This window comes from Tachysurus vachellii, chromosome 2 (assembly GCF_030014155.1).
Source record: "Tachysurus vachellii isolate PV-2020 chromosome 2, HZAU_Pvac_v1, whole genome shotgun sequence".
NCBI classification, from domain to species: domain Eukaryota; kingdom Metazoa; phylum Chordata; class Actinopteri; order Siluriformes; family Bagridae; genus Tachysurus; species Tachysurus vachellii.
In genome coordinates this window covers 1,338,071-1,362,070 of record NC_083461.1, presented here as the reverse complement: position 1 = coordinate 1,362,070, position 24,000 = coordinate 1,338,071, and the positions used below count along the sequence as shown (strand labels likewise).

The 24,000-nt window shown below is 41.5% G+C and overlaps 3 protein-coding genes across 3 annotated transcripts in view; 1 reads left to right on the top strand and 2 right to left on the bottom strand.

Moving 5' to 3' along the window:
- Window positions 1-1,711: 1,711 nt before the first annotated feature.
- Window positions 1,712-9,483, bottom strand: tvp23b (trans-golgi network vesicle protein 23 homolog B (S. cerevisiae)). Its single transcript, XM_060889104.1, has 7 exons — window positions 9,387-9,483; window positions 6,065-6,138; window positions 4,684-4,828; window positions 4,280-4,369; window positions 2,971-3,108; window positions 2,422-2,550; window positions 1,712-2,065 (listed from the first exon to the last, which is right to left on the bottom strand). Exons 1-7 carry the CDS (start codon window positions 9,396-9,398, stop codon window positions 2,039-2,041), a joined length of 615 nt encoding a protein of 204 aa, XP_060745087.1. The 5' UTR covers window positions 9,399-9,483; the 3' UTR covers window positions 1,712-2,038.
- Window positions 9,484-18,135: 8,652 nt separating this feature from the next.
- On the top strand, window positions 18,136-22,747 carry LOC132861643 (uncharacterized). The gene is made up of 4 exons (XM_060893203.1): window positions 18,136-18,360; window positions 20,184-20,804; window positions 21,443-21,529; window positions 22,297-22,747. Exons 2-4 carry the CDS (start codon window positions 20,303-20,305, stop codon window positions 22,584-22,586), a joined length of 879 nt encoding a protein of 292 aa, XP_060749186.1. The 5' UTR covers window positions 18,136-18,360; window positions 20,184-20,302; the 3' UTR covers window positions 22,587-22,747.
- Window positions 22,748-23,936: 1,189 nt separating this feature from the next.
- Window positions 23,937-24,000, bottom strand: part of LOC132861536 (tripartite motif-containing protein 16-like protein) — a 5,972-nt gene continuing 5,908 nt past the window's right edge. The window contains exon 6 of the mRNA XM_060893107.1: window positions 23,937-24,000. This exon is cut by the window's right edge and continues 815 nt beyond it. The gene's annotated coding sequence lies outside the window, so the exon portion shown is untranslated.

The following is a 24,000-nucleotide window of genomic DNA, read 5'->3' as shown; positions in this document are numbered from 1 at the left end:
CATTCACCATCACTCTCCCTTCCCTACCTAAAACTACCTCTCAGCCCCTCGCTCTTACCCGCCACAACCTTCACTCTGTCTCCCCTTTTCTGTAGCTTCTGGCACTCTTTCTTCCCTTCCTGATCCCGAGTCTTTTTCCTCACTGCCCTTGGACTCGGCCACAGATACTTTCCTCTCTTCTCTTTCCTCAACTATGGACTTTCTCTGCCCTCTGTTCACTAAAACCAAGAAAACTTCTTGTTCTGCTCCTTGGCTTTCAGATGTGCTGCGCAACAATCGAAGAGAGCTAATATCGTCAGAGAGAAAGTGGAAGAAATCACAACTTGATGCAGATCTTTATTCTTACCGAACACTCCTTGCCAAATTCTCCTCAGATGTGACTTCTGCTAAGACCTCCTTCTACAAGGAAAAGCTTGAAGCTTTGTCACACGACCCTCGGAAGCTCCACAACATCATCTCTTCTCTCCTCAACCTCCCGGCTTCACCTTCTTCCTCCTCCCTGACTGCAGAAGACTTTGCCCCTTCTGCACTTTATCACCACTATCGTCAATAGATCCATAGCATCTGGTCAGGTACCAACTACTTTCAAGAGAACAAGGGTTATTCCCATCCTAAAGAAACCTGCTCTGGATCCATCAGACATCAGTAACTACAGACCGGTGTCACTTCTCTTGTTTCTTTCAAAAATTCTTGAACACATTGTCTATAATCAACTGTCTGTCTATCTCTCACAGAACAACCTCCAAGACCCCAACAGTCTGGCTTTAAAGCAGCTCATTCCACAGAGACAGCCCTTTTGGATGTCTCTGAGAAACTACATGCTGCTACATCAGCCAAACTGTTATCTGTCCTTATCCTCCTTGACCTTTCAGCGGCGTTTGATACGGTCAACCACGAGACTCTCTTGTCCACCATCAGGAGTCTTGGGATTTGTGGATCAGCTTGGGATTGGTTCGCTTCCTACCTGGAAGGACGCTCATATCAGGTAACATGGAGGGGAGCGACATCTGCTAATGTGACTCGCTCATGTCTGTTTCTTCTCCACAACATCAGAAGGATTCGGCCATTTTCCTCCACACAGGCTGCTCAGGTACTTGTTCAGTCTCTTGTCATCACAAGACTGGATTACTGCAGCTCTCTCTGTCAGGTCTACATATGAACACAATTCATCCTTTGCAAATGTAGAGAAATGTAATAAAGGAGGATAAAGTCAGGAGAGAAACCGAGCTGAGGATTAAAATATCACCTTTATATCAAACTTTACATCAGTGTAGAAAAGGTCATAGTTTTATAAAGAATATTATTTTATTCACATTTACACAACTTACTCAAACAAGAAACAGAAAGAAAACCCTTCTTTATTATTAAGGGATAAAGAATTTTAGTAAAGAAATATTCTTTACCCAAAGATCAATATAAACACTGTACAGAATTATACAGACTGTTTCATATAAATGTTAAATTAATTATAATAAATAAAACATCAAAATAATTAATTGAGCTTAAACTGAATAGAATTGAACACTAACTCAATTAAAGTTTTCAAAATGTAAATAAAATTATTATTTTCATTTAATATTTCACTAAAATTTACTATTTCCCTTGAATATTATTTACTTTACTTTTCCTTAGAAAATTTAAACATTATTTTAAAATGATCTTTCTTGTAACTTTCAGGTAACCAACGACTGGAGGTCAAACAGTCAGGACATGAAGTATATTAAAATTTATTTTCAGATTTTTTGTTGTACAGATTTTAAATAAAGAGAATAAACTAAATATCTGACTTGTGTCTCGTGATAAAAAGTAAAATAAATTACGTTACAGAATCTTCATATAATAAAGTTACAGTCAATAAATAAACCTTAGCTGATGATAAAAATTGATAATGTAATGACGGGAGTGTGTGTGTGTGTGTGTGTGTGTGTGTGTGTGTGTGTGTGTAATACTACAGTGCAGTAACAGTTCCGTCAGCTTCACTAAATCCTTCTGTAAACACCAGTAAATCCTTCACACAGTGAGATTCTGCAGCGCTGTTTCAGGATATGTCCTGTTTACTCACAGCCTTTAAACACACACACACACACACACACACACGTGTTAGTGTAGTATTCTATTTAATAATAAGCAGAATAAATAAACATTATATATTTTTAATAAAAAAAAAAGAATAACTATAATTTGTAAACACACAGAGACAGAGAGACACACACACAGAGACAGAGAGACACACACACAGAGACAGAGAGACACACACACACAGAGACAGAGAGACACACACACACAGAGACAGAGACACACACACCGAGACTCACGTGTGCCCACGGACACACACGTGCTCACGTGTGCGCACGGACGGACGCACGCGTGCGCACGGACGCACACGTGCACACGGACGCACACGTGCACACGGACACACACCTGTCTGAGGAGCTGATTTCCCAGGTAGTTTGTAGCCAGGTTCTTTAGATTGCTGCTGGTTCCAACTTTGCACCGAACGTAACCATAGAGATTAGCACACTGCAGAATCACGCCCATTAACACCACAGCCTACACACACACACACACACACACAAACACTGTTCATTAACAGCCTCTCTCTCTCACTCCCTCTCTCTCACACACACACACCACACACAATTCAATTCAATTTATTTGTATAGCTCAAGCCTGAGGTGACGGTAGCAAGAGAAGAACTCCCTGAGATGATAAGAGGAAGAAACCTTGAGAGGAACCAGACTCAGAAGTGAACCTCATCCTCATTTAGGTGACACTCTACAGTAAATAGTGTAAATGTAAATAATGTCCTTTCTACAACAGTTTATAATAGTGCAGCCGAGAGCTCCTGAGGAACTAATGGGTCATCGTAAACTCTGAGTTCAGCACAGACCTGATTGCTGATAAAGTCATACAGCTGACTGACACAACACACACACACACACACACACACACACCAGTGCAGTCTCTCACCAGCCATTTTATCCTGAAGGAGAAGAGTGTGCTGAAGGTGAAGATGATCCACAGCACAGGACAGATGATCAGACCAAACCAGAAGATCCGAGATTCTGCATCAGACGGCAAAGACGTCGAGCGCTCATTCCCACTCATCTACACACACACACACAGACACACACAGAGACAGACACACTTTACACAAAACCTCTAAAGCCACCTGATTTATGAAATTCTTGACGGGGGAGGGAAAGAGAGAGACAGGGGGAGGGAAAGAGAGAGACAGAGGGGAGGGAAAGAGAGAGACAGAGGGGAGGGAAAGAGAGAGACAGAGGGGAGGGAAAGAGAGAGACAGAGAGGAGGGAAAGAGAGAGACAGGGGGAGGGAAAGAGAGAGACGGGGGAGGGAAAAGAGAGAGACGGGGGAGGGAAAAGAGAGAGACGGGGGGAGGGAAAAGAGAGAGACAGGGGGAGGGAAAAGAGAGAGACAGGGGGGGGGAAGAGAGAGACAGGGGGGAGGGAAAAGAGAGAGACAGGGGGAGGGAAAAGAGAGAGACAGGGGGGAGGGAAAAGAGAGAGACAGGGGGAGGGAAAAGAGAGAGACAGGGGGGAGGGAAAAGAGAGAGACAGGGGGAGGGAAAGAGAGAGACGGGGGAGGGAAAAGAGAGAGACGGGGGAGGGAAAAGAGAGAGACAGGGGGAGGAAAAGAGAGAGACAGGGGGAGGGAAAAGAGAGAGACAGAGGGAGGGAAAGAGAGAGACAGAGAGAGGGAAAGAGAGACAGGGGGGGGGAGAGAGACAGGGGGGAGGGAAAAGAGAGAGACAGGGGGAGGGAAAAGAGAGAGACAGGGGGGAGGGAAAGAGAGAGATAGGGGGAGGGAAAGAGAGAGACAGGGGGAGGGAAAGAGAGAGACAGGGGGAGGGAAAGAGAGAGACAGGGGGAGGGAAAGAGAGAGACAGGGGGAGGGAAAGAGAGAGACAGGGGGAGGGAAAGAGAGAGAGACAGGGGGAGGGAAAGAGAGAGAGACAGAGAGGAGGGAAAGAGAGAGAGACAGAGAGGAGGGAAAGAGAGAGACGGGGAGGGAAAGAGAGAGACAGGGGGAGGGAAAGAGAGAGACAGGGGGAGGGAAAGAGAGAGACAGGGGGAGGGAAAGAGAGAGACAGGGGGAGGGAAAGAGAGAGACAGGGGGAGGGAAAGAGAGAGACAGGGGGAGGGAAAGAGAGAGACAGGGGGAGGGAAAGAGAGAGACAGGGGGAGGGAAAGAGAGAGAGACAGGGGGAGGGAAAGAGAGAGACAGGGGGAGGGAAAGAGAGAGAGATAGCAGACACCTTTCTAGACTCAAACACCCAGTGACTGTTTCCATCTTCATCAACCTGGTTCCACCAGCGTAGACCCACCAACAACCGACCTGTGATGTTCTGTAACACACACAGACACAGACACACACAGACACAGACACACACACACACAGACACACACACACACAGACACACACACACAGACACACACACACACACACAGACACACACAGACACACACACACACACCTAAATATGTTAAAACATTAACACAATTTTCTCATTTTAAAATCAGCCTTAATCATGAAGCGCATGTGGGGCAGAGCGGTGCATGAGCTCAGCTTATGATGACAATAAGTACACTCCAGTCCTTAGAGGCAGTACATGTGATGTGTAGATAAATGGGTTTAAAACAAACAAAGACGTATTCTCACTTTAACAGTCCAGAAGTCACATGACAGGAGGAGGATGATGGAGACCATACAGGCGATGAAGCTGCTGCTGATCAACTCACACAGAAGATAGACCAGGATCGCTCCGAAACGGAAGAACAGGTGGAAGAACGAAGCCACGGGATGTCTGCACACACACACACTTTTTTATACTGCAGTCTTTCTTCATCCCTGACAGAGGTGTGTGTGTGGTGTGTGTGGTGAGTGTGTGTGGTGAGTGTGGTGTGTGGCGAGTGTGTGTGTGTGGTGTGTGTGGTGAGTGTGTGTGTGGTGTGTGTGTGGTGTGTGTGTGTGGAGTGTGTGTGGTGTGTGTGTGTGGAGTGTGTGTGGTGTGTGTGTGTGGAGTGTGTGTGTGTGGAGTGTGTGGTGTGTATGTGTGTGTGTATGTGTGTGTGTATGTGTGTGGTGTGTGTGTATGTGTGTGGTGTGTGTGTGTGGTGTGTATGTGTGGAGTGTGTGTGGTGTGTATGTGTGTGTGGTGTGTGTGTATGTGTGTGTGGTGTGTGTGTATGTGTGGTGTGTGTGTGTATGTGGTGTGTGTGTGTATGTGGTGTGTGTGATGTGTGTGTGTGTGTGTGTGTAGTGTGTGTGTGTGGTGTGTATGTGTGTGTGGTGTGTGTGTGTGTGTGTGGTGTGTAGTGTGTGTGTGTATGTGTATGTGGTGAGTGTGTGTGTGGTGTGTATGTGGTGAGTGTGTGTATGTGTGTGTGGTGTGTGTGTGTGTGTGTGTAGTGTGTGTGTGGTGAGTGTGTGTGTGTGGTGTGTATGTGGTGAGTGTGTGTATGTGTGTGTGTATGTGTGGTGTGTGTGTGTGTGGTGTGTGTATGTGGTGAGTGTGTGTGTGTGGTGTGTGGTGTGTGTGTGTATGTGTGGTGTGTATGTGGTGAGTGTGTGTGTGTGTGTGTGTGTATGTGTGTGTGGTGTGTATGTGGTGAGTGTGTGTGTGTGTGTGTGTGTATGTGTGTGTGGTGTGTGTGTATGTGTGTGTGTATGTGGTGAGTGTGTGTGTGTGTGTGTGTGTGTATGTGTGTGTGGTGTGTATGTGGTGAGTGTGTGTGTATGTGGTGAGTGTGTGTGTGTGTGTGGTGTGTATGTGGTGAGTGTGTGTGTGTGTGTGGTGTGTGTGTGTGTGTGGTGTGTGTGTGTGGTGTGTATGTGGTGAGTGTGTGTGTGTGTGGTGTGTGTGTGGTGTGTGTGTGTGGTGTGTGTGGTGTGTGTGTGTGGTGTGTATGTGTTGTGTGTGGTGTGTGTGTGTGTGTATGTGTGTGTGGTGTGTGTGTGTGTGTGTGTGTGTGTACATACATACATTAAGGACCTCATGTAAACCTTTATTAATATAAATTGTAGTAACTCAGAGACTCACTTGATTTTTGACTTGCGTGTATTTTTTGCAGATTCCTCTTCAGCATCGAATAACGACACGTCTTCATTAGAGTCCTACAGCAGCACAAAGTCACATGACTGTATGAACTGTAATTATGTTCACATGTGTGTGTAATTATCAGGGTGGTAGAAGAAGAATAAGTCTGACGTCACTCTCACATTCACTCATCTAGGTCACAAAATTAACAACATTTATAATTAAATATTTATAATCACACAAACATTTACTGTTTTAACTGAAAAGAACGACTGATTTAAACACTGTTGTATCAGTGAACACAAACCTTTACCATTTAAATAAATAAATAAATAAACCCCCACATTAATTCTGCTTCCTGTCCTCATATATCAGTCACATATTTAACAGTGAACACATCTTAGCTTAGCCTTCTTTCTACACAGAGGGTTCAATCGCAAATTCCCAACCTACTGTCTACACAGGGACACTACACTACACAGGGACACTACACTACACAGGGACACTACACTACACAGGGACACTACACTACACAGGGACACTACACAGGGACACTACACAGGGACACTACACAGGGACACTACACAGGGACACTACACAGGGACACTACACAGGGACACTACACAGGGACACTACACTACACAGGGACACTACACAGGGACACTACACAGGGACACTACACAGGGACACTACACAGGGACACTACACTACACAGGGACACTACACTACACAGGGACACTACACTACACAGGGACACTACACTACACAGGGACACTACACAGGGACACTACACAGGGACACTACACAGGGACACTACACAGGGACACTACACAGGGACACTACACTAGACTACACAGGGACACTACACTAGACTACACAGGGACACTACACTAGACTACACAGGGACACTACCCTAGACTACACAGGGACACTACACTAGACTACACAGGGACACTACACTAGACTACACAGGGACACTACACTACACTACACAGGGACACTACACTACACTACACAGGGACACTACACTACACTACACAGGGACACTACACTACACTACACAGGGACACTACACTACACTACACAGGGACACTACACTACACTACACAGGGACACTACACTACACTACACAGGGACACTACACTACACTACACAGGGACACTACACTACACTACACAGGGACAGTACACTACACTACACAGGGACACTACACTACACTACACAGGGACACTACACAGGGACACTACACAGGGACACTACACAGGGACACTACACAGGGACACTACACAGGGACACTACACAGGGACACTGCACTAGACTACACAGGGACACTGCACTAGACTACACAGGGACACTACACTACACTACACAGGGACACTACACTACACTACACAGGGACACTACACTACACTACACAGGGACACTACACTACACTACACAGGGACAATACACTACACTACACAGGGACACTACACTACACTACACAGGGACACTACACTACACTACACAGGGACACTACACTACACTGGGACACTACACTACACTACACAGGGACACTACACAGGGACACTACACAGGGACACTACACTACACTACACTACACAGGGACACTACACTACACAGGGACACTACACTACACAGGGACACGACACTACACAGGGACACGACACTACACAGGGACACGACACTACACAGGGACACTACACTACACTACACAGGGACACTACACTACACTACACAGGGACACTACACTACACTACACAGGGACACTACACTACACTACACAGGGACACTACACTACACTACACAGGGACACTACACTACACTACACAGGGACACTACACTACACAGGGACACGACACTACACTACACAGAGACACTACACTACACTACACAGGGACACTACACTACACTACACAGGGACACTACACTACACTACACAGGGACACTACACTACACTACACAGGGACACTACACAGGGACACTACACTACACTACACAGGGACACTACACTACACTACACAGAGACACTACACTACACTACACAGGGACACTACACTACACTACACAGGGACACTACACTACACTACACAGGGACACTACACTACACTACACAGGGACACTACACTACACTACACTACACAGGGACACTACACAGGGACACTACACAGGGACACTACACAGGGACACTACACAGGGACACTACACAGGGACACTACACTACACTACACAGGGACACTACACAGGGACACTACACAGGGACACTACACAGGGACACTACACAGGGACACTACACAGGGACACTACACTACACTACACTACACTACACAGGGACACGACACTACACAGGGACACGACACTACACAGGGACACGACACTACACAGGGACACGACACTACACTACACAGAGACACTACACTACACTACACAGGGACACTACACAGGGACACTACACTACACTACACAGGGACACGACACTACACAGGGACACTACACTACACTACACAGAGACACTACACTACACTACACAGGGACACTACACAGGGACACTACACTACACTACACAGGGACACGACACTACACAGGGACACTACACTACACTACACAGAGACACTACACTACACTACACAGGGACACTACACTACACTACACAGGGACACTACACTACACTACACAGGGACACTACACTACACTACACAGGGACACTACACTACACTACACAGGGACACTACACTACACAGGGACACTACACAGGGACACTACACAGGGACACTACACAGGGACACTACACAGGGACACTACACAGGGACACTACACTACACAGGGACACTACACTACACTACACTACACTACACTACACAGGGACACTACACAGGGACACTACACAGGGACACTACACAGGGACACTACACAGGGACACTACACAGGGACACTACACTACACTACACTACACTACACTACACTACACTACACAGGGACACTACACAGGGACACTACACAGGGACACTACACAGGGACACTACACAGGGACACTACACAGGGACACTACACAGGGACACTACACAGGGACACTACACAGGGACACTACACTACACAGGGACACTACACTACACTACACTACACTACACTACACAGGGACACTACACAGCCTAAATTAACCCCTACACAGCTTCATATACATAATAAGGTCATTTGGGACTCGATCCCCTTCAGAAACTCTTTACAGAAAGAGAAAGATACATCTACAGAATATGATTATAAACAAGTTGTATGACTACAGAACAATCTAATAAAAATAAAATAATGAAGTAACAAAGACACTCACCATCTTTAGCATTGTTGACACTTACAGTTGCGTGAATACGTCTTCTTCTTCTTCTTCTTCTTCTTCGTTACTGTTTCATGGCTGTTGACAAACCAGCGTATTGTGCACACTGACACCTACTGGACACTGTGTAGCGTTGTGTGTGTGTTTGTGTGTGTGTGCGCGCGCGCGCGTGTGTGTCTCTGTGTGTGTCTGTGTGTCTGCGTGTGTTTGTGTGTGTGTATGTGCGCGCGCGTGTGTGTGTCTGTGTGTGTGTCTGTGTGTGTGTGTGTGGGGGGGGGGGTTGGGGGGTTGGGGGGTGGTGGTGGTTTAGTTGGTAAATTTTTTTTTAATTCATTCTTAAATCCTGTTTCTTAAATCTGTATCTTTCAGATGTTTAAACTGTATGAACAGAGACACACTCCGGGATCCTTATTTAAAATGCTGAGTGCTTCTTATAGACATATAGACAAGTCTCATAACCTCCAATTAACAATCAGCTATAAGACAATCAACAAGATAAAGAGTATAAAAGAAGAAAAACAAAGTAAAGTGTACAGGAGCACCAGGAGTGTAAATAAAAAGTCTGTGCTTTATGACACATAAATGTAAAATACTAAATATTTCCAATGTCATAAACAGTATCAGGGACATGGGGTATAATCTTAAAAAGATTACGTTTATTATAAAATATTTAAACAGCAATTTAGATGGTTAGATTTCTCTCAAAGGGAGCAGACATCTAACACAGCATCAGTGTTCATGATATTCTGTGATATGAAGTGAATGAATAAATGAAGACGTCCCCAGTGTCCAGCTGTTCTTCTCAAACCCACTGACTGTCCTTATCTTAGCCCTTTAATGTCCACTTCACTCAGTGGATTGTGTTTTACAGCCTGTATGTGATCCTCCTCATCACTTCCTTCTTCCTCTACATGAGCAGGTTTCTACAAAAAGGACATTATTGTTCTCGACTCATTTATCCTGAACGGTTTGTAGTATATTTAATGAAAATCTCACTTAGATGAAGATTTAACACTCTTTAAACTTGATAGTGCTGAATGAGCGTCAGAAGCATTTTATTTTTATTTATTTACCTCCTTTTGGTTATATTTTTTATCCCTAATTGCATTCCTTATGTTTGAATACCAGACAGATGCAAAATTCTGTACTCTGTATGCAGTGTTGTAATGTAACGGAGTACAAATACTTCGTTACTGTACTTAAGTAGAAATGTCACGTATCTGTACTTTACTTCACTATTTAAATTTATGTCAACTTTCACTTTTACTTCACTACATTTCCCAGATAAAATGTAGACTTTTACTCCGTTATATTTCCACTAAACATCTTCGTTACTCGTTACTACAAAATAAAATCAGAAGAAATGTGTGTGACTGTAATAATGGAGGTTTGGTGAATCACTGCTCCTAGATTACATTACGCTCCACACGCTGTACAGAGAAGCACAGGGACGTGCAGCGTGCACGCGCAGTCAGAGCTGGAGGCGCAGCGTGCACGCGCAGTCAGAGCTGGAGGCGCAGCGTGCACGTGCAGTCAGAGCTGGAGGCGTTTATCTATAACGTTAATCGGCTGAAAGCCGCAAAGAGGCAACCAAAAGTAGTGAAATGTCACTATTCTTATTACCAGAGTTGTAGCACAAACAAAATATTAATGCAAACAATCCATTTAATCTTCTTCTTCTTTCGGCTTTTCCCTTCGGGGGTCTCCACAGCGAATCATCTCTCTCCACCTAACCCTATCTTCTGCATCCTCAACACTTGCACCCACTAGCTTCAAATCCTCATTAATTACATCCATATACCTCCTCTTTGGCCTTCCTCTTTGCCTCCTGCCTGGCAGCTCCATGTCCAACATTCTCCTACCAATATACTCACTCTCCCTCCTCTGAACATGTCCAAACCATCTTAATATCGCCTCCCTAACTTTGTCCCCCAAACGTCCAACATGGGCTGTCCCTCTGATGTACTCGTTCCTAATCCTGTCCAATCTTGTCACACCCAAAGAGAACCTCAACATCTTCAGTTCGGCTACCTCAAGCTCAGACTCCTGTCTCTTCTTCAGTGTCACTGTCTCTAAACCATACAGCACAGCCGGTCTCACCACTGTCCTGTACACCTTCCCCTTGATTCTTGCTGATATTTTCCTATCACACAGAACTCCTGACACCTTTCTCCACCCACTCCAACCTGCCTGCACTCGCTTCTTTACTTCTTTCCCACTCTCTCCATTACTCTGGACTGTTGACCCCAAGTACTTAAACTCCTGTACCTTCTTCACCTCTTCACCCTGTAACCTTACTATCCATTTAATCCATCAATCCATTTAATCCACAATCCATTTAATACTAAATAAAAATAACATTTATTGATTTGGTCTTTGTGAATATTAGTTTATTAATGACTACATTCATTAGACACACTGTTTGTAGAGAATGTACACACACATGAACTGATCTGATTCAAGACTGACATCATTACATCATGCATAAAATTTTGGTGTCCACTTTTGCCATTTTAAATAATACCATAACTTTTGTCTTACTATGTAGTCATATAATATATAATATAAATCTCTTCTTGTTTTAAATTCTCACTGAGGACTAAAACCCCCTAAAGATGAGACCCTAGAACTGCCCCTGATCTTATGTCTACTGAAAATCACTGAAATTTTACTTTTTACTTTTACTTCAAATACTTAAGTACATTAAATATCAGAAAATGACTTTTGATCCTTAAGTACAGTAAATATCAGATACTTTAAGACTTTTACTTGAGTAATATTCTAAAAGGTAACTTTCACTTCTACCAAAGTCTTTTTCTAGTACGATACTTGTACTTTTACTCAGGTATTGTTTTCTAATACTTTATACAACACTGTCTGAATGTGTGTGTATGTGACAAATAACATTTGATTTGAACAAATCAACACTTCAGGTGGATCGACAATATAAAATACAATAATTAAAGCATGATTACAGCAATTAACTGAGCGCTAAACTTCTGGTGAAAAAGACCAAGACTCAGTGGCAGTGATATTATTTCTAATTTTGTAAACATAATAATAAAATAAATATTTTTAATCAGCTCATGGGACTCAAGTCACCTTAGATGCCAGGAGAATAAATATAACACGGCTGTATATATTTCATATCGGCCGTAAATCATTACAGCTTCATCGCCATGATGTTAAAGTTCAACATTCACAAAGTGTTTAAAAAAAATACAACAATTAATAATTAATACTTTAAAATACATTTTCTTTACTTTTGCTGTATCTATTTAACTTATTATATTTTGTGCCTTTTTTGTCACATTGTAGATTACAGTTTCTCTCAACTGCTTTCAGTCATTTCTCAGATCAGAATTGAAGTTTGCAGATCTCCAAGTGCGTTTCTCAAAACAGCACGTACAAACTGCACAACATAGTGGATAACCAGAAAATACGCGTCACCTCAATCATTGTGTCAGAGGGAGCAGAAGCCCATGTCATTTTTTCAACAATGTGAACGTGAATGTTGTCAGTAGAACATCATACTCAGTTTTAGTTATTTAAATTATACTCAAGTCAGGTTTTGATGACTAGAAACCATTAAATTACCGTACTGGTGTGTGTCATAATTTAGTGTAGTGTCATCTAACCAATCAACATCGATTCACATAACAATATATGGAAGAATGGAAACAAAAGATCAGACTGTATTCACATTTTTACTGTACTGTCAATAGTGGTACTTACATACAGAAAACAAAGGAAACTACACATAGGCTATTTACAGACAAATGGAAACCTGAAAAAGACAAAGTGGGAAAAACTATACATGTACAACAGCAGGTAAAGGTGATATTACGTGGCAGTTTTCCTATGCGTCATGTCGGTCCTGTGTGTTGGCCCACAGATTCTCATCCACATCACAACATATCTTTTTTTCACGGTGGAAAGAATCTTCTTGAGTGCCTAATCCAGCCTCTGCATGCATCTGCTGAGATGCCCTCACATGCTGCATCCATAGCAGCCAGCAGTGTCATCCGCATATGTGGCTGATGATCATAAACCTTCCACCTCCAAGCTGAGGAAAACTCTTCAATTGGGTTCAGGAACAGGGAGTAGGGTGGAAGGAATTCAATCAGCATCCTGCGGTGGTGGACAAACCACTGCCTGATGTTGTCAGAATGATGGAAACTGACATTGTCACAAATTACTACATACTTTGGTAGATCATCTCGATCGAGGTCCCTCTCATCTTCAGGAATGACATTTCTATAGAGATTGTCTTAGAATGTAAGGAGATGCTGTGTGTTGTACGGTCCCATAATAGGAATATGAGCTAGCACACCTTGGTCTGAAATAGCAGCACACATAGTGATGTTTCCTCCACATTGGCCTGGGACATCAACAGTAGCTTGTTGTGAAAAATCCTTGAACCCAGGAATGCCTTAAAAATAGAAGTGATATGCCTTAAGAGAATTATGATTGGAGTCATAAGACACATGGGAATACACCCCAGATGTTGTAATAATTTTAAGGTAATAGTAATATTAATACCTAGGTAATATATAACTAGAGAATATATTAACCAGAAGTCAGAGGGTGGATAAAAGAGGACATTTTTATTATAGTAACTTAGTAAACAGGAGAAGAAGGAATGTAAACAGGAGATCCAGGGCCAGAATCGGAGGAAGAAGAGGCGGGAGAGAGAGGACGAATATAGGCATAAAGAAGCAGTGAGGGAGCAGGAGGAGATACAGGAGTAGAAAACTCAGGGCAGCAAGGCTCAGCATGGGGACAGCCATCAGTTTGAGTTCTCTGGAGAACAGAGATGTTCCAGGAACGTAGTGGGTGCACATGGGTGATATGATGTCAAGATATGATGAGCTCATGGGTGATATGGGGCAGCTGGAAGCGGCTATAGCCTGCCATGATGTCAGCAGGCACTGGCCTTGGGTAGCTTGAGATATGCGTAAGCAAGCCCAGCCTGGGAAAAGTCAGGCTGAGATCATAACAAATTCAGAAGTTTAGCAGGCTTAAGGAGTCATCAAAGAACTCCATTTGTACACAAGCAACATTATAGCAGTGACAGCTTAGCAATAGTAACAATATAAGATAACGAATAAGTAAGAGCTTTTAACATGATAACTGTTGACATAAACTAGACTCATAGAGTGACTTATAATCAGTAAAAATCATATACAGAAGAAGATAGCAAAAGAGAAACTTACTCATTGTAGTTGAATGAAGGATTAATCCACAAGACGTCTGTCATGAAAGACTGAGCGGTCAATGTGATATTGACTAGGAAGTAAAGCTCTCTTGAGCACATTTCATAATAACAATAACAAAAAAAAGGCTGGAAATAACAAGAAATGAAGAAGACCCTGGTTCCCAGACCTTGGTTCCTAAACCTTGGCCCTGGGAACTAAGGGGAGGAAAATCCATAAATGGGCATATGGGTAAAAGGTGCTGTGAAATAAGGGGAATGTAGGGAACAGGATGTTAGGTTATTTAGAAAACATAGGAGGTAATTCCGGTAAATAAGGTGATATGAGGAAGAACACCAGGTGGAACTCCACCGTGGGACTCCGTGAGAAATACTGGGAACTTGCCTGAGAGGATGGAAACCAAAGAGGAGGCGCCTAGAAGCACCAGGGTATATATTGAGGAGATTTTCCGAGGGTCCAAGGGGTGTAAAAACTTTACTTTGCAAGAAAGTCTTGAGAGTTTTGTTTTTGATTGCATGCAGATGCTCTTCATGAAGATGCTCTTTTTGGGTTTTTTTATTTGTTACTTTCAACTTAGCAATTTCTCTTTGGCTGATTGACCACAATAAAGAAGTTTGCTCATTCTCATCCAGGTCTGAGGAGTTTTCTCATTGTTTTATTTGTATTAATGTTAGTGCTATCAGTAAAGTAAGTTTAATTAAAAATTAAAATAGTTGATATTTGGCTAAAAGTATATAAGTACAAATCACCCTGCGATATGTCGACTTGGAGACGGGCTCCAAGTTCCCACAAGCTCTCTGGCCGATTAGATTTCTACCACGCCTTTGGCCAGGTTGAAGCCAGACTCATCCAAGTATATGAAGTTGTGAGGTGGTTCTCTTGATTCCATTTCCATTATGCGCTATATACCAGAAAAAACACAGTGTGCATAAATTACAGTATTTGTCTTCATTGTTTACAGCTACATCAAATGTAAAGATCTATGAAGTTCCACCAATATGAAATGTGTAGAAGTTACTCTTACAGTATAGTGGGTATACAACATACCTGTACAAACTGGAGTCATAGCTCTTTCACTCTGTCAGCATTTCTTTCAAAGGGTACATTGTACAGCTGCTTCATGGTGATTACTGTACATGTCTTTTCAAGACTCCGTCTATAGTTGAAATGCTCACAGATTGTATATTTTCAAAGATACCGTCGTATTCAACAATAGCACTTTGTATCTCTCTTCGTCTTATGGCATTGTTAGACATAACCATGTTGCAAATAGCTTCCTCCTGCTGAGGTGTGAAAAGGGGCTCTCTGCCACCCCTGCGAGGTTGTCTTGCAGTCCTACATGAGAAAATATATTGTAAATTATAGAAGTATAAGGATCACAGGATTTTGATTCATACAGTAAATAACTAAGAATACTGTATGCATGGATAACCTAAGGTGTGTAACAGTAAGTCTACAGTATTACTGTACTATACAGTACATTACATACCTGTTCTCTCTAAGAAATGATTGAATTATTGATGACACAGTTGTTCTTCCAACATTTGGCTGCACCCTTCGACCAGCCTAGTCTATTGTAAGGCCATGATTGATAACGTGATCCACCAGTGTGGCCCTGATTTCATCTGGAATCTCTGTGTATCTTTGGCATCTTATACCCCTTACTCTGTTGTGTCTCTGTACTCTTCCACCACACAGTCTTAATCTTCTTCTTCTTCCTTCAGCTTCCATTATCAGAAAGGGGAACACTTGTGTTGTGCACTGTATATATATATGTGACCCTGCCAAATCATGAGTTGCACCTCTGAGCTATTTCACAGAACTGGTTGATCATTGGTTAATCTAGAGTTGCACATGTTTCTCTTCGTTAACCAAGGTGAAGACTCACCTGAGAGCAATTTCTCAATTCTGGACATATTTCTTAAAATGTACTCACAATTTGTAGAAATCTGTACAGACATACAATTGTGAGAACATGTTTACTCATTTTGATAGTACAGACTTCAAAACTGAGAAAAAGACTAATTGGTTTGGTGGTTGTGACATTTCAGCTGAGAACCAGGACAAGTTATTTTGCACAGCAGGACAAAAGCAACAAGAATTGTCAAAAGCAGCTGACAGATGTACAGAACCATTTGCATGTTGTCCAAAAGCAATTGCAATTTGATGAAAACAACAAGACATTGCTGATATGATGTGAAAAACTGACAACAGGATCTGACGGTGGAACGAATAGTTTTGAGGAATGCAGTTCTGTTGTGAGAAATGACTGAAAGCAGTTGAGAAAAACTGTAATATTTAGATATTTTCTAAACATTAAATTGACGTTTATTGAGTTAAGGAATAATCCTACTGATTCTTGTGCTGTTTTGCTTGTTCTGTAATTCATTTAGGGAATTTTGGTGCGTTATTTAAAAAAATGCCAGAGAAGAGGAACTTTTTTGCCTGAAAAGAGAACAGAAACAATGGGTTAATGAGGAAATGAGGAAGATGAACTGCAGACTTTCTCACACCAGGGTGACAGAGGTGTGGATTAAACCCAGATTCTGAGTCACTCTGAGATAGTGAGCTGATCATGAGTTGTTTAATCCTCCTCTGAGTGACAGGAAGTGTGCAGCTCCACCGCAGGAACCTTTTCAGGAACTCAAAAGAGGAACCATGGCTGATTTTAGTTCCTGTTTGGGAGTTCCAGGGACCTGTTTGGAGTCATTACTTTCTTGTTGAGTTGGAGTCTGACACTGTAATGACTGTGTTGATCTGTGGAGAAGATAAAACTCTTAAGTACAATATAGACAGACAGACTATCCAGATAGATAGATAGATAGATAGATAGATAGATAGATAGATAGATAGATAGATAGATAAACAGACAGACAGACAGACAGACAGATAGATAGATAGATAGATAGATAGATAGATAGATAGATAGATAGATAGATAGATAGACAAACAGACAGATAGATAGATAGATAGATAGATAGATAGATAGATAGATAGATAGATAGATAGATAGATAGATAGATAGATAGACAAACAGACAGATAGATAGATAGATAGATAGATAGATAGATAGATAGATAGATAGATAGATAGATAGATAGACAAACAGACAGATAGATAGATAGATAGATAGATAGATAGATAGATAGATAGATAGATAGATAGACAAACAGACAGATAGATAGATAGATAGATAGATAGATAGATAGATAGATAGATAGATAGATAGATAGATCATCCATATGAAGTTTATAGTTCATGTTTAATAATGATGACTATTACAGTGTCTTATGATTTTATACTTTATTATACAGAATGAGATTATTAAACATTAACGTCATTATAAACTGTGAGTTTTACGGTATCAGAAACATAACATTATATATATTGTTGCTTATGTGTTTTATTTATTTCATTGTTAAAAAGCTTCAGCGTGCATCACCTCAGGTGTGTTTACGTAACCTCGTGAGTGCTGGTTGGCCAATAGGAGAGTTTACGTCACGTCAGGGCGGAAGTCGCCGCACCGATTGGTCATGAATGACCCGCCCTCAGAGCCGCCATTTTTAAAACCATTTTGTTTATGTTGCTTAGAGACTTTGTAACGGGATAAATATTATAGACGGTTCTTTAAGTAAATCCTGCTGTAATGTGATCGTGCTTCCTATTGGCACTGAGTTTAAACTATTTGCAGCAGAGCTAGAGAGAATTGCTGTGGGAGAGTCGGTTCTGAGTCGGTTCTGAGAGAACTTCTGTAGGTGAGTCGGTTTTAAGAGAACTGCTGTGGGTGAGTCGGTTCTAAGAGAACTGCTGTGGGTGAGTCGGTTCTTCTGAGAGAACTTCTGTGAGCGAGTCGGGTCTTGTGGACCTGCCGTGGGTGAATCGGTTCTGAAAGAACTGTTGTGGGTGAGTCGGTTCTGAAAGAACTGTTGTGGGTGAGTCGGTTCTGAGAGAACTGCTGTAGGTGAGTCGGTTCTGAGAGAACTGCTGTAGGTGAGTCGGTTCTGAAAGAACTGTTGTGGGTGAGTCGGTTCTGAGAGAACTGTTGCGGGTGAGTCGGTTTTGTGACACTAAGTGATGTTTTCTGTTCATATTTCTGGGTATTTTGATAGTTTTATTTGTGTATAATCTTTAAATGTGCACCATTTTCCCATGTGCTCTCTAATAGATGGAGCTGTATCATATCTTAACATGACTCACTATTCTCTCTTTTCCACTTCTCTGTGTCCAGGTAATTGTTTGTCATATAGCATTTAAGACTTTACTGTTTTGTAAATGTTTATCGCAAACTGTATTTTGTAGAGCACTAAATTTGCTGTTTTACTGAATGTTTTCCATTAATTTTATTCTACGTTTAACATAAAGTGGATGATTATCTTATATTCAGTAAATTATACTTCCTCTGTCCATTCATATTCTTAACTGATGTTGAAAACATTATATGATCACAAAACATTACGTTTAAGAAGAGACAAAGAAAGACAGCAAAGCCATGTTGTTTGTTTATTTATTTATTTTATTTATTTAATATTTTATTTATTACTTATTTTATTAATTAATTTATTTATTATTAATAAACATTTCTGTCAATATGCTACAGTTAGCCAGATGGCTATTTTTCACCTGTAGTCTCTAGACAGACGGTAATAGTCACCCTAAAAAAGATAAAAGTACATATTGAAATTACAATAAAACAACTACAATACATTTAGTAAAAGTACTAAAAAAAGTATTAAGCTATGATGTACATTAGAAACACAACACACCAGCAATCAAACAAACATCAGACAAATACATGAACACATACACACACAATAAATAAGAAACCATCAGGGGGCAACAAGAGCAGGTCAAAAACTAAGCTAATGTTGACAGCTCTGGTTAATAACGAACCACTTCTTTAACTGGATCTTAAATGTACTATATACGTCTTCAGGTTCCACTCAGAAGCAGCTCGAACAGAAAAAGCAGTTTGTCCAAATACACTTTTCCTAAAGGGAATGATCCAATCTCCCCTCACTGCACCTCTGGGTCTACTGTGATCAGCTGTTCGGATGGTGACACACTGATGGAGGGGAGGGGAGGGGATGATAAACCATGAATAATTTTATAAACAAGACATAGATTTGAGAAATTTACCATGTTTTCCCAGCTGAGTAATCTATATTTTTGTAATATTGGACAATAATGAGAAATGTTTGATTTCTTATCCAGAATCTTTACAGTTTGTTTGTAAAGTGATGAAGGGGTTTCAGAGATGTGACACTAGCCTGTGACCAAACGGGCAAACAGTAAGAGATGTGTGAAAAAAATCATAGAGTGTATGTACATTTTTGCTGCCTGCAGACATTTGATGGCGAATGTGTCTAAAGTCACTGAGGTTGAATTTGATTATATTACAGACCTTTTTTACATGCGATTTAAAAGACAACTTTAAATCAGTTAAAAGTATTGGCAAAGTTTGTATAATTTCCTTATATTCCTTATAATTTCCTTATATAATTATATTGAGCGATAGAGCGCTGCTGTGGATGGAGCTGGATCATATCTTAACATGACTCACTATTCTCTCTGTGTGCAGGAAATAAATTGTAATATCATCCACATTCTGAGTGTTTGTGTTGTTGAACTGTGGGTCGGACCGGGCCGGATTAGACCGAAGGTCACAACTTTACTACAGACGGCTGACAGGATTAAAAGATGGAGAAGTGGACTGATGAAGATGTACAGGCTCTGCTGAACATCTACGCAGAGGAAAACATTCAGAAAGAGTTCGAGTCTTCGGCCCGGAACGCGAAAGTGTACCAGAAGATTTCAGCTCGTCTGGATGAGCTGGGGATCAGACACAGTGCACAGCGCTGCAGGGAGAAGATCAAGAAGATGAAGCAGGATTATAAAAAGATTAAAGATCATAACCTTGTCAACGGATCCAGCCGCCGCTCTGGGAAGTGGTTTGAGCGTCTGGACGCGATCCTGGGACACCGGGGACAGGAGACGGACTGTGGGCACACAAAGGGCTGTGAGGACACAAGGGGCCATGGGGACACAAGGGACTGTAGGGACACAAGGGGCCGTGGGGACACAAGCGGCTGTGTGGACACAAGGGGCTGTGGGGACACAAAGGACTGTGTGTCTGTGCTGCTGGAGCCGCTCACTGAGGAGGAAGAGGAGGAGGAAGAGGAGACGGTGTCCTTTACTGAGGGTCAGGAGTTTTACTATTATAATGAATTAATAAACACTAAACACGTGACCTGACCATCAGAGTCCTGTTATTATTATTATTATTATTATTATTATTATTATTATTATTATTATTATTATTAACTTTTATTGTCTCTCATATTATTAAGTTCTACTAAAATAATACCCTAGAGACATGTAATGATAGTTTATACAGTTTAACTGTTTATAGTTAATAATGTCCAACGTCCTTAAAGTAAAAAATCAAACATTCAAAGTTCTGTTTGTTTTTCAGAAACAAGTGAAACTGTAAATGTCACATTGTCACTAGTTTACACTTAAAAGTAATGATTAAAGTTCTATATTTATATTTATTTATATTTTTACTTTAGTAATTATAACAGAGAGAGAAAAATTTTAGTTCCTCAAATATCACTTTATAAATGTTTTATTGTTGTTATTATGCAAATAATTTCTAATGTAACTTTTTAAAGAAATATATATATTAGAGAGAAAGAGAGAGAGAGAGAGAATGAAAGAGGAAATAAAAACAGAACTAAAAGTGATTTGTGTAAAAATGAAGAAATAACAGTAGATCAGAACATTTGTTTCCTTTGAGTAAATCTCTTTACTGAGTGTTTTCTGATGCGTACGTTACAGATGATCAGTACTCACAGCTCAGCTTCGCTTCCCCTGCGGCCCACAGCAGACCCACCTGCCCCCCACCCACTGAACCACGTCCCCCAGGTGATGTCACCTTCCACGTTCCCTCTCACGTGTTCAATAACCAGACGTGACGTCAGAGTGCAGCTCAGACTCTGTAACACGAGTTAATGTTAACACGTTTAAATCCTAACGTCATCCTGTGAGTCTGAGAGAACGTCAGGCTCTGAGTTCAGTCTGAGCTCCTGAGCTTCCAACCATGAACAGATCAGTCTGTAAGAGTTCAAATGAAAAGTGGGTTTGTTTATTAAAGTGAGTAGTGTTGGACTTTCTGTAAATAAAATAGCTTTTTTTAATGTTTTTTTTTTACATAAGCTATTTACATAAATTGCATAAATTAATTACTATACTTTATTTGTAAACTAATAAAATAGCAAATTCATTTTTAAACAAATAAAACATTTTAATGTCGAATAGAAACATTAGTGCATTTTATTATCTGTAAGATAAATTTAATTAAAAAACGTTTATGTTGTGAAACAATTAAATAACGTTATATTTTAATTCATGTAGTTTTATATTTTGTAAAATAAAAAAGCTTGTTTTGTTTAAAATAAATTAATCTTTAGGTTTTTTTTTTAATTAACTAAATTGTTTCGTTCTGAAAATAAAACGAGGATCCTGAAACGGTTTATTTTTGAAAAAATATATTTTTTAAATTTACTAAAAATAAAAAAATAGCATTTTTCTTCTCCTGATGAAAGCTGGTTTAATCCCAGTGGTAAATTGTAATTAAAATAAATGTTATTGTGGTGTTTTACCCTTATTGTATTGCTCTTGTTACCCTTCAGGTCCACGTGCAGGGAAAAGGAAGCGTGATGGAGACGTGCTGAAGGTGATGAGGCAGCTGGAGGAGGAGCAGATGGAGGCTCTGAGGCAGGATTACGAGCAGAGAGAACGTCACTTCCAGCTGCTGCTGCAGCACATTAAAGAGGAGATCACTGTGAGGCAGGAGGAAGCGGCTCGGGCCAGACGGCAGCAGGGGGAGTTTCAGCAGGGGGTCCTGACGCTCCTCACTCAGCTGGTTCACGTCCTCGCTGGCAGAAACGTCCCGTCGTCCTCGTCCCCGCCCCTCGACTAACTCCGCTCTTCCTCTCCGCTCCTCCTCATCTGTCTGCTTTCTGATTGGCACCTGACCTTTAATCGCACTTTATATGTAACTCTGTCTTTACTCTTGTGATCTTCTGTTCACTTCATTCTGTTATTGTGATCTATTCTAATTAAACTGACTTTAATCCTCCACACCACTTGTTCGTCTCTGACGAGGAGTCACACAAACATCAGGAGATTAAAATAAGGTGATAAACTCCAGTTACAGTGGATCAGAGAAGCTCAGAGGATGAAAGAGAAGGAAACAGATCTGTCACTCCATCATTCACTCGTTTACTGACCAAACGTCCTGCGAATGAGTTTCAGTTTGGAATCATTAATAATATAATGTATAAATACTGATCATGAGTTCTAACTCATGATATATATTTTTAAATATTTTTTATAAATAAAATGTTTAAATTAATGAAACTATCTGATTGTTTCCTGGAACATTTACGATAGAATCTAGAACAGGAAGTAGATCAGTCTAGTTCTCCTTTCATACAGATCCTTAATACTATGAATCCCAGATCCGGAGATATTATGCATGTGTGTGCATAAACTGTAGGAATCTGTGTATGTGTGGGGTGTGTGTGTGTGTGTGGTGTGTGTGCGGTGTGTGTGTGTGTGCATGTGTGTGTGGTATGTGTGTGTGTGGTGTAGTGGATGTGGTGTGTGTGTGTGGTGTGGTGGGTGTGGGTGTGGTGTGTGTGTGGTGTGTGTGGGTGTGTGTGTGTGTACTTGTGTGTGCGTGTGTACTTGTGTGTGTGTGTGTGTGTGTGTGTGTGAGTGTGTGTACTTGTGTGTGTGTGTGCTCGTGTGTGTGTGTGCTTGTGTGTGTGTGTGTGTGTGTGAGTGTGTGTGTGTGTGAGTGTGTGTGTGTGTGTGAGTGTGTGTGTGTGAGTGTGTGTGTGTGTGTTTGTGTGTGTGTGTGTGTGTGTGTGTGTGTGTGTGTGTGTGTGTGTGTGTGTGTGGTGTGTGTGCGGTGTGTGTGTGTGTGCATGTGTGTGTGTGGTATGTGTGTGTGTGGTGTAGTGGATGTGGTGTGTGTGTGTGGTGTGGTGGGTGTGGGTGTGGTGTGTGTGTGGTGTGTGTGTAGTGTGGTGTGGTGTGTTGTGTGGTGTGGTGTGTATCTGTGTGTGTGGTGTGGTGTGTGTGTGGTGTGTGTGTGTTTAAATAATACTAAATTGTGATACAATAAAAACCAGTAGCTTCTTTTCACTGTTGACTTTTGTTTATTGAAACAGGAAACTGTTCATGTTTTACATCCGTCACTTTTCCATCACTCCCTCCCTCTTTCCCTCACTCCCTTACTCTCTCCCTCCCTCCCTCACTCTCTCTCCCTCCCTCCTTCACACAATAAAGTAACTAAAAAAAGGTTTTGTTTGAGGAAATGTGTGACA